This window comes from Phaethon lepturus, unplaced genomic scaffold (genome assembly GCF_000687285.1).
Source record: "Phaethon lepturus isolate BGI_N335 unplaced genomic scaffold, ASM68728v1 scaffold5416, whole genome shotgun sequence".
Taxonomy (NCBI): domain Eukaryota; kingdom Metazoa; phylum Chordata; class Aves; order Phaethontiformes; family Phaethontidae; genus Phaethon; species Phaethon lepturus.
Window position 1 is genome coordinate 1 of NW_010543959.1, and position 12,028 is coordinate 12,028.

At 38.4% G+C, this 12,028-nt stretch overlaps 1 protein-coding gene across 1 annotated transcript; it reads left to right on the forward strand.

Annotated features, from left to right (window-relative positions):
* Window positions 1-60: 60 nt before the first annotated feature.
* YEATS4 (YEATS domain containing 4) lies at window positions 61-4,650 on the forward strand (the record flags this gene model as incomplete). The annotated part of the gene is made up of 6 exons (XM_010288502.1): window positions 61-180; window positions 635-701; window positions 805-899; window positions 2,046-2,138; window positions 2,216-2,303; window positions 4,347-4,650. Coding segments are annotated over 6 exons (633 nt in total), but the record flags the coding sequence as incomplete, so codon positions are not given.
* Between the last annotated feature and the right edge of the window lie 7,378 nt (window positions 4,651-12,028).

A 12,028-nucleotide genomic window follows, 5' to 3' on the forward strand; every position in this document is an offset into this window, starting at 1 on the left:
GCAAACGCCATGCACAACGTGTCGGGTTTGGTTTTTCCTCTCTTTTTTTTTTTTTTTAAGGGCGTTACCATCGTGAAACCGATCGTGTATGGAAACGTCGCGCGGTATTTTGGGAAGAAAAGGGAAGAAGATGGTCACACTCACCAGTGGACGGTTTACGTCAAGCCTTACCGAAACGAGGTGGGGTGTTAACGTGGTCGCCGACCTTATAAGGGGTCTTGGAAGGACGGCACCGCTTGGCGTCATGCTTGGGGTGCAGGGCTAGGGGGAGAGGGCCTGGGTGGGAACGTGCCGGGCAACGCGCTGCAGCGGCGAATGGGTTTAAGAAGCCGGGATTTGAGGAATAGGCTGAAGGCTGGTTTTCCAAGAAGGAAAAAGAGGGAACGACACTTTCATATGTTTTTGGAGCGATCTCCAGGTCGGGGAAAACCGGAGAGCATTCTTGGGGACAAAATATGGACAGATGCGTGTGGCAGTACTAATTCGTGGATTTACCGTCTTGCTTTCCTCTGTTCTTAAAGGTAGCTATGTCGGAAGAAATGATGGGCCAGCGAGAGGGAGAGAGGGATGGAAGAATAAACAGTAGTTTGGTGTGCTGTGTAAGTAATCAGAAGTAATGATGTTTCTGTTTCAGGATATGTCTGCCTATGTGAAGAAAATTCAGTTCAAGCTGCATGAAAGCTATGGTAACCCTTTACGAGGTGGGTTTTGCATTTGGGCATTCGTTCCTAGAACTGGGATTTTGATAAGTTCCCCCCTGAGGCTTTGTCACCTGTATTAACACTTCCGTGTTTCCTACTGCAGTTGTTACCAAACCACCGTATGAAATCACCGAAACAGGCTGGGGTGAATTTGAAATAATCATTAAGATATTTTTCATTGATCCAAACGAAAGACCTGTAAGTACATTGAACTTTTAACAACACTTAATTAATTATGGTGGCCTCAAGCTGTGGTGTAGGATATTGCTGGTCAAAATAAGTCCCATCAAGCTGGGAAGTAATGAGGCCTGTTCTTCCAGGACATGTATTTAACGGTTGGCCACATTTTTCCTGTTTCTGTGCTTTACTACTGGCGTTTGTGATGGCTTTTCCTGCAGTTGGCTTCTCTGATGTTTACTGATACACGACTGCACGTTGCACCTTAGCACGTATTGAGAATTTGGCTTCCTAGATACAGGATTTTAGAATATTTTCATTATTTTCTTTATTTTTGTCCATGAGATTTGGTCAAAATCAGTCAAAAAGCAGCAAAGGTAATATGCTAGTCCTAAGAACACCAGGTTAAGATACTTGTCTAGTTGAACAAAGCGTTGGAATGAATTTCTTTCTTCCCATCCTGTGTTTTAGACATATTTTGCAGGTTTGTGTATACACGTTTAGGTAGGAAACTCGATTACCGTATTTTAGGGGAAGGGGATGGTTATTTCTGGAAAGACTTGAGTTCTTTCTGTCACACGAACTACAGCGATCCTTTTGCTTTAGCCATTTTTTTGCCAAATGAGGGGGGAACTGAATTTTAGGTTTTTCTTGGATATATGAAAATTGATACAAGACTAGAAAGGGCTTCCTGTGCTGTTGTGCTCGGTAGCATCCTGACTTGCAGTGCAGTGATGGAAGAGTAACTGCAGAGAGAAATTTCAGTGGAAAGCTATTCAGAGGCCTCCCCAGTGTTGGTTTTTTTTTCACAAGAAGGGATGGTAAGGTCACAGAAAGCACTTCCTAGCTGATTAATTGGGAAAAGCCAGTTTGAACCAAATTATCTATTTGGAAGTGTTTAAGAGAAGGTAGTTTTTATGCACCCATCCTAAACCACTTGCCCAGATGTTTTTAAGGTGTCGGAAAGCCTTTGGATAGTTGGTGTGTTCTAACAATGAATATTAAATTTAAGTAATTCTGCTGGAGTTATATGACTTTTTGTGTTCCTAAAAGATTTTTAAGTCCTATACGATTATTTAGTAAGAACAAATACTACCTGTTGACATCTAGAAGAAGGTTTGTATTTCCCTACAATTGTCAAGCTAATAAAATTCTGTCTTTGTATAGGTAACTTTGTATCACTTGCTGAAGCTTTTTCAGTCCGATACCAATGCTATCCTGGGAAAGAAAACTGTAGTTTCGGAATTCTATGATGAAATGGTATGAAAATTTTTAATGTAATCCTCACTTTATTTTGAAGAATATTAGTGATACCATGTATTTTTCTTCTTCGTTAGATATTTCAAGATCCTACTGCAATGATGCAGCAGCTGTTAACAACGTCTCGTCAGCTAACACTAGGTGCTTATAAGCATGAAACAGAGTGTAAGTTGAAAATTAAAATGTTTTCTTTTTAGAAATAGATGATAATTGGTTTTGCTTTTAGTGTTTTTTCTGGGCTGTAACAGTACAATAGATTCGGATGCTGCTAAAAAGTGGTATTTTTGCATTGAATTAACTTCAGCTTATGCAAAGGTATTAATACTTACTTGAAAACTTTTAAGATTTTCTAATTTGCCTGCCTGCTGAAAAAAAAGGAGTTATGAATTACTCAGTATGAAGAGCGACTACGCCTAGCTTAACATCTTTGAAAGGAGTAAAAACAGAGACTAAATTAAGGCCGCTTATTGGGATGTTAACTGCAAGCAAAGACCACACTTTAAGCACTGAAATATGGAAGAGTTAGTACGGTTTTAGTCAAAGCAGCAGCCCTTTGGGGATAAAGAGTAGTGTTTGAAAGCTCTTCTCATCTTTTTTACTTCTTTCTAATTCTTTCACTGTAGGTCATAACATACTTCTTCAGTATAGCTTAATGTTCTTTGTGGCCTTCTTATCTAATCTGTCTATAAATATAACCCAGAATATTAGGGGAATTAAAGAAATTAAATGAAAATACATTGATTCATAAAATATAATGTATTTAGTGATGGTTTCTGTTCTGATCTTCTGAATTTAATTTCTTCTTCTCTCAGAAAACAGTATTTATTGAGCCCAAATCCTACTATGTTAGTTACAAACCCTAATGCCGTTGTAGTCTGGCTCACCTGGCCTTTGGCTTATCTGCATGTTCCCCTGACAACAAATGTCGGGAATCTTTAGACATTAAATACCTAGAGCTAAGAGTGGTTATGAGTGTAAAGCTTTACAAAGTTAGGGTTCTCATTTGCCTTATGTCTGTTCGGGTTTGTGGACATGTGAGCTACTTGTATTTTCTACTGCACTTTAGCTGGTCTTGAGGTGGATTTTTGTTATATTGTCTGTTGTTATGGTTTATGTGTAGAAAATGTTGAATAATTTGAATCATTAAAATGTCTTGTCTAAATTTAAACTTTTCTCACTTAAAATCCCTGGATGTTTCTCCTGGGTGTACATAGACATTTTTTAGTGGGTGTTTTTTGGTTTTTTTTTTTTTTAAATAATATTTGCTTAAAACATGCTAGTGAAGCAGATAAAAATTAAGATTTTTTTTTTTTTTTGCCACTGCCCTCGATTATGTAATGTATGGGCTATGAAGGGATACCGATGGCCTCCATAGATTTGTTGGTTTTATTAGCTTTGTCCAAAAACTTGTGCACAAACAAATAAATAAATTAGGACACTCAGTAAACCAGATTGAGATGTCCTAATGTCAGATATTCATAAAAGCAATGGCAGCACCACTAAATCTTTTAGATACATAGAATTAAACTCCAGTTAGACAGAGAGTGGAAAGTGGTTACAGTCCATGGAAAAGGAACCACAGAATGGTTGAGGTACAAAGGCATCTCCGGAGGTCATCTTGTCCTGCCCTCTGCTCAAGCAAGGGTCACCTAGAGCTGGTTGTCCAGGACTGTGTCCAGACGGCTTCTGAATATCTCTATGGATGTCTCCACGACTTCCCCGGGCAACCTGTGCCAGTGCCCCATCACCCTCACAAGTAAAAAAAAAGTTTCCTGATGTTCAGAGGCAACCTCCCATGTTTCATGTTTCAGTTTGTGCCTGTGGCTTCGTATGCTCTCACTGTGCACCACATACAAATTATTTGTAGTTCTCCGTAATCTCCCATTTATTTGCTGTCACCATGTCAGGTTTTTTCCCCCCATTTAATCTTTAAAAAACTCTGGGAAAATGATTTAGTGAATTTTATAACTCCATCCACAAAACTGATGGGCTGAATGAGGCTGCAAAACAAGTCACCTTTTTTTTTTTCTTTTTTTTAATTCCACGTTTTTGCCTGGATACCATTTTGACTACCATCATTGAATCTCTAAGGCTAACAGTAATAGGTTTTTTTTTTTTTCAGGACACACACCATCCAAATTACTGTTGAAATTAAAAAAAAAGTTTCATAGTACGTAAAATATTTATTTTTCTTTATCACCACCACAGTTGCAGATCTTGAAGTGAAAACCAGGGAAAAGCTGGAAGCTGCCAAAAAGAAAACTAGTTTTGAAATTGCTGAGCTTAAAGAAAGACTAAAAGCAAGTCGTGAAACCATCAACTGTTTAAAGAATGAAATCAGAAAACTTGAAGAAGATGATCAGTCTAAAGATATGTGACGAGTGTTGACTTGATAAAGAGCCTATACTGAAGACGGAGGGACTTCAGTCATGGAATTGTATGTTTTCTCTTCCAATTCGGTAACTGAAACTATGTGAATTTCACTTGCAAGTGATTGAAGTATCTGGCAATTGACTTCATAAATGGAAGAAAAAAAGAAAGAATGTATCCTTGTTTTCTAGTTAAAATATGTGAGTACTTAACGATTTATTTCAAGGAGAAGGGGTCTTGGGAGACCAGAATATTTTTTTTTTCTTAAACTGTGTTTGGTGTATAAAAACTTTGTATTGAGTCTTGTATTCGTTCAATGTGATTTTACAAAATGCTGGTGTTTTTTTTACTTGTTTTTTCTACCGATTGTTTAGAGATGCATCTTTAAAGCTGAAAATAAAACATGCTTTTTTTATTTTAATATTTTTTTGTTTCTGTCCAGTTGTGGGCTTCAAGAACAATTGTAAATAGCATACCCTGATTTAAGGCAGAGGTTGAAATATAATGGCATGCAAGTTGCTTAAGTCTGGTTACAGCAACTTCCTCATGTCTGTCTGTTATCAGCACAGCAAAAAAACTTTTAAATAACTTGTATATCTACAGATAAGACTATCTAGCCCCCACATCTGCTTTGACACATGTAAATGCACCAATTAACAAGTTATGCTCAGAAGCAGGAAACTATTCTGGTGCTGTTTTGTAGATGTTTGTTTAATGTTTGTACTGTACTGCGGTCAGTTCATTACACGTTGTCTCTGCTGCTCTTTCCTCCTCGGGGAGGACTCCACACACTCTTCCCCTGCTGCAGTGTGGGGTTTCCCACGTGAGGCAGTCCTCCATGAACCTCTCCAACATCAGTCCTTCCCATGGGCTACAGTCCTGCATGAACGGCTCCAGTGGGGGCCCTTTCCATTAGGTGCTGTCCTTCAGGAACAGACTGCTCCAGTGTGGGACCCCACAGGGTCACAAGTCCTGCCAGCAAACCTGCTCCAGCCTGGGCTCCTCTCTCCACGGGGCCACAGGTCCTGCCAGGAGCCTGCTCAAGCGTGGGGTTAACAAGGGCTGACAGCATCCGCCTGCTCCAGTGTGAGGTCCTCCATGGGCTGCAGGTGGAGATCTGCTCCACCATGGAGATCTGGTCCATGGGCTGCAGGAGGACAGAGGGCCTCACCATGGTCTTCCCTAAGGGCTGCGGGGGAATCTCATTTCTGGTGCCTGGAGCACCTCCTGCCCTTCCTTCTTCACTGACCTTGGTGCCTGCAGAGTTTCTTCTCTCACATATTCTCACTCCTCTCTCTGGCTGCAGTTGCTCAGTTTTGTTTTTTTCCCTTTTTGAATTATCCCAGAGGTGCTACCACCGTCACTGATGGGCTCGACCTTGGCCAGGGGCAGGTCTATCTTGGAGCCAGCTGGCATGGGCTCTATCGGACATGGGGGGAAATTTCTAGCAGCTTTTCACAGAAGCCACACCGGCAGCTCCCCGTCACTGCCAAAACCTTGCCATGCACACCGAATACATATTCTTAAGTAACTAGCAAGTGTTTCCCTAAAAAATCAGTACATGGTCTTTTACCTGTACCTCTTTTTTTTGGTGTTTTTTTGTATTATCAACGCTTTGAGAACAAAGCACTCATTTCTTCATTTCTGAAACAATTGATGATTGGCTTACCATGGCTTGGTAAAGATTAGAACTGAAACAGTTTCAACACTTGATACATAGACTTAAGATTTTCATTCTGAAAAACAACTGATTAAAACTTGGCATATTTAGTTTACGGTATTACATATAGGTTGAGGCACAGCTTGTGCCAGTGGTGTCCACATACATCCTTCCTTGCACTGCAGACTATCCAATTTTTTCTGGGTCCCTAACTGGTTTGGTTTATTGATTCAATAGCCGATTTCCTTTTAAGCAGTAGCTGAAGAATGTTAGGCGATTTAAGTACAGTAGAACATGCCATTTTCAGAGCTGTGCACTGAAAATAACACTTACGTGGGCCACAATATATTAGACATTTCAAGGTTGAAAGAACACTTTTCAGTGAAAAATTTAAAAAAAATTAATATAATTTTATGTTACCTTGTTATTCAAATTGTTTATTTGTCTGCTTCCTTGTCTTTGATGATTATCAGTGGCAGATTTTTAAGGAAAAATTTAATAGGGTTAGCACAAAGTGAGTCCTTCCAAGTATATTCTCTCAGCTTCTTGCAGATTTATTCTATTTCCTGAGGAGGTTTTTAAGGTCCACTTGTGCATGCTGAAACAAAAATGGGAATGGAAAGCACAGTTTTGGTGATACTAGGTTGTATGCAACGTTATTATCTTCATATTTGCCAGTTCAAATACTAACGTAGAGTAACTCAGATGGAATATTAAATAGGTTCTGCAAGAGCTGTGACTAACAAGAACAGCGCTGCTGCAACAGGCTTGAGCAGAGCAAAAAAGAATGGAGTGGTACCTTTTGAATCCAATGTTTTCGTAGGAGCCTAAAAGTATTCTTTTGGCTTACATTTTTAATAACATCTAATAGCGATCAGACGAGTATTCAGCTTTACATAAGCAATGATCCTGGCTCCACTGTTAGTAGCCATCAACATGCTTGACCAGTGATGTAATTCGTGTTTGTGGTTAGTGGGTTTTTTTCCCCAGTTTTTCTTTCAACTTCTTGTATTTTTTTTCTCTCCTTTGTGCTCTCTGTAAAGATCATACAAGAGTCCTTAGGTTGCCCCGTTAATACTAATGCAAGAAAATAGTCCTAACATCTCTCTGTGCTAAGCAGTTAACTGTTGATAGAAAAGAGGAAGAGTATTTTCTGCTTTACCAAGTTCCTTATTATGTTCTATGTTTTCATTAGAAAATACTTTCTTCAGATGCTGAGAAAGCAATTGAGCCCTGTATTAGGCAGTAATTAAATTCTGGGAAAAAGTTCATGAGAACTAAGTGGTTTATGATTTTGGCTTGATAATAAATGTGACTAAAAAAACCCACCTCCCTGCGTTTAACAAGTAAACCTATAGCTACCTTCTCTACGTGCAGCTGCATGGTTCTCAATTAATAGATAGGTTATGTTTGGACCTATGTGTTCTGTCATTAAAAGAGTTGTTGATGCAAGCACCTGAGATAGCCCATGTATGCAGTAAATGTACAATACAGTCTTGACTTTCTGGTGCATATCTTTTTCAAAGTTATTAGAACTGAAATAGAGGGGGGCACCTAGGGACACAGTTGCATTTGACATCCATTGCTTTGAAGAAAAGGAAAAACCCAAACACTGCACTCTGCTTTATTTTTGGCAGCCCTATGGAGATGTGATTCCAGACAAATAGTTACAGTTTGTGCTTGCCAGGGGTGCTAGCTTAAATGCTAGCTATTTATATTGCTGAGACTGACTTCAGACTGTGGTTTCATCCTGAGTTATAATTGTGAAACACTGATGTATTTAAATTTGCTTTGCAAAGGAGGGGAAAAAAATCCCTCATCATGCTATAGGTAAAATTTGATATCACTGAACTGCACAGTAATTTGTCCAATTGCCTACACTGAACCTTTAGGCTCCACTTAAGGGAACTCTTTGGCAGGTAAAGATAAAACATGGTTTATCTCAGTTTATACGCTTACTGTTACTGATTTTACCAAGGAGGAGTGTTTACTTCAGGCATCAAACACGCAAAACTGGTAGTTACTGTCATTCTTCCACTATAAAGAGTTGGGGGTTTTAAGTATTTTAGCTAAGACACATTAACAGTCATCACAGTAATTTCAAACACTGGCTGCTTATTCAGTTACTACCCAGTATGATTTATCGTTAGTCCTTCTTTTATCTAGCTCCATCTCACATAACTTCTTTTCTTTGCCCTTGGGTTTGGCTCACTGTAGTTTACAGTTAGACTGTGAAGCTGTATAGGGCTGTGCCCGGGAGGTTTCTCATCAAAAGTGCCATTATCTGACAGGAGATGTCTAAATACACTTAATTCAAAGATTTACTTGAGAATTTTTGTGGTTAGTAGAGATGGGACTAGAAGGAACATTAAGTCACCCTGTTCCTTTTCTTTCTGGACAGGTGCTGGTAATAACACCAAACTAAAGACACTTTTGCTGCTTATGCATTTAATCCGTACTAAATACATCGGTATTTGTTTGCTTCTTAATGGGAATACAAATTTAAGAGCATTTAAGGTTTTTTTCAGACATAAGGTTGTTTTCTAAACGCCAGGTGGCAGGTATGTCCAAAATATTCTTCAGTCTCAACAGCAGTTTAATCACTGGGATTTCTGGCAGATCTGTGATATTTTTGGTTGATCTCATTTGCTTTGAGACTTGATCATCTGATTAGACAACTTGTATTTTTTTCTGTAGAGATGACCAAATTATCTCTTGCGCATCATGAAAGTGTTCATCAGCCTTGTGAGCAAATCGAATGTGCTGTGCCAGGAAGCAAAAAAAAAAAAAAAAGTGTGAATGTTTGTTTGTAATTTTTGTTCATTTGGCAAGGGAAGCAGCTTTCAAAATACAAATCTCTGGGGTTGTTTTTAGGGTTTTTTTTTGATTTTTCAGGCCGAGATTATGTGACAATATGAGTGAATAAAACATAACTTAGGTAGTCTACTGGACTGTATACATTGTTTGCACTCAATTGCAGGTACAAAATGGCAGGATTTCCCACAAGTAAAAGTAATTACTTTTTTAAACTTGATGTTAATAGAGTTAATAAGTTTCTTTGACTACTTACTGTTTAGTGAATACTATGAATGAAACTTTGGCTTCCAAGTATGTCAAAACTTTTAATTTTCCTGAATACAGTAGGGAAGAACAGCTTAATTTAAGTAAGAGGAAGAAGAGAGAATTAGGATGGTGGAAAAGAATAGCAAAAATGAGAAATTTTTGTTCTATATGCATCATGATATAATCAGTTGTGATTTAACATTCATTTGTGACACATTTACACTATTTCCACTTTAAAATGTTTTAAGCCAGAACACGAAGTCATGTAAGTTTCTACTGAAACAGTCTTGACTATGCAAATGGCTAATACACATCTAAAATTAAACTTTACATTTCAATTTTCATAGGAAAAACGTCTTGAATGCCTAGTGATTAGGCCATAAAAAGAACTCATTAGCATTGGAATATGCAGCATTTGTCCTACTCCCTCCCTGATAATTACTATACTTTTTAAGGTGTTCATGTGTTAAACAAGTGGCTGGCAGTTCTTATTCCCACATTTGAGGAGAATTCTGTACTTTAGGACAGAAACAAATTTAATCTGATCTACTGGCTTCTGCTTTGCAAATATTTTCACCTGAAGTGATCAATAGCTTTTTCCTTCAATGTCTAATTCTGCAATGTCTGGCAAATCTCACATTTTTTCAAACTCTACAATTCATCTTTATTTCAAATAGCATATTACATTTAACCTCTGCTCTAGAATGTTATTAAAATGTATGGTGGAACACGCTACTAAGTTTCTCAGTGAGATATTGGGGTATCTTTATTCATAGGATCAAGAAACAAGATATACAGCTAAGAAAGGTCATCTTCACCTGCTGAATCGGTCAGACAAAACTGCACCTCAGTTCAGTGACTCCAAACAAAAGATTTTAAAACATTTCACAGTTAAATCATAGTTTCTAAGCTTGCATCTTTAAGCACTAGCATGCTGGGTAAATACAGGTATCAAGAGTTGGCAAAAACAACAAGGTTTATGCCTCTATGCATGTAACAAGGGTGACAGCTTTTGGACTTAAAATTTGGAGAATGAATAGTGCTGCAGCACTCTGCCGTTCCACGTGCTGACTCTGTTGAATGTAGCAAGGCCAGCATGTGGCTCCTTCTTCCTATCTATTAAAGCAAGAATTAATCCAGGTAATTTTTATTTTAATCACAGTCCTGATTAGAGTGATAACTATATCCCACCTAAAGCTCCATTCAGGTCCTAAGCCACCTGAGCTCTGAGTAGGTAATATGGAGAATCTTGAAAAGTTAGGTTTGAGGGGCTTGCGGTTAACTTTTGGTGTTATTTCCTCGTTTCTCTATGGAATTCTATGTAGGAGTTAAAGAATTTACTCCATAAACTAAGTATTCCTGAGGAAGACTGAATCTGCAGCTCACAGTTTTAGAAGTTCTTAACCATGAGGTCATGAGAGTACTCTCCATCGCTGCTATTCACAGTGACCTGTAGACAGTCAGCTCTACAAGACTTCTCTAGGACTGGACAGGGAGCAGGCAAAGGAAAACCATAACCTTGCTTGGTAATTAGGGCATTGGAGAAAACAAGTTGAGTGGTTTTTTTCAAGCTGAATAAAGCCACCATCTCAGAAATGGGTTAGATCCTTAGTAAATGAACATGTCTAAATTAGATGCAGTAATTTCCCATTACCTTCAGAAGTTACACACCTTTTTGGTGATTGTAGAAGAAAAGTATATATTGGACAAATCAGAAATTATTTTTTTTTTTCTTACTTGCTACAGGTTAGGCACATTTGCCTGGTGAGGCAAGACACAGGACAGGCACTTAAACCAGACTGACTGGACTCCACCACCCTCCTACTTAGTGTTTGGAAATGATCAAAGCATCCTCTGCTTTGCAAAGCTTTGTGGTTGCTCTGAATCTTCCTTTTTTAGCCCTTAGCAGCAGCAGCCAGAAACTGCAATGTTAGATAAACACGGGTATTGCCCCTGATCACTGACAGAACATTGTGGGCAATGTCAGAGGGCAAAACTGATTTGGTATGCACTCAACTGCCAGGCCTGCAAGTCAGCATCTGTCCGCTCCTCTTGGGTAGTAGTTTATACTCTTTGAGCATCTTATCACTGATCAGTCTGCTAGTGCTGTTTCCTGCTAGATTGAGTATTTAACAGTCATGAGTCTGCAATTTCAAACAGCTAACACAGTCTAGCTGAATTTAGAATAAATTATGTTTTGAGTTTTGCTTACTTTTTATTAATAAACAAGCAATAAGTCCTAGTCCTTGTGCATTTGCTGAGAATAGAGGAGATGATACACTTCTAAGGCTATGAATTCTTTCTAGAATTTTTGTTTGGTGTTTCTAGATGTTTTGTTTGGGTTTTTTTTTCCCCTCAAGGATAAAAGGCAAAGACAAAGTCATTACTGTAAAGATGATTAAACTAATGCTTACGAGTTTCAGTGTTACTTTCTTGGAACAGGCTGACACAGTATGTATATTTTAAAATGAAAAAGCAGTAAAACTTTTCATGGTTCCATTGTCTGAAAAATGAAATTTAATTCAAGTTTTTTCATAATCTAATCTGACCCCATATGGTACTAAATGCTTGTGAATGCTCTGCATTTGGAGTTGCAAATGCATAGTACTTCACTAAATAAACCTGATCTTCAATCAGGTCAGTGAGTTTCAATCAGACCTTTCAAATCAGACCTCTGGTGAATGAAGGTAATAAAATCAGTAAATGAAGAAAACACATTTTCATAGCAGAAGGGCCACTTGAGAAAAGGGCCACTTTAGTACTGTTTAATATTTCATTATAGACTTCACGGCATTCC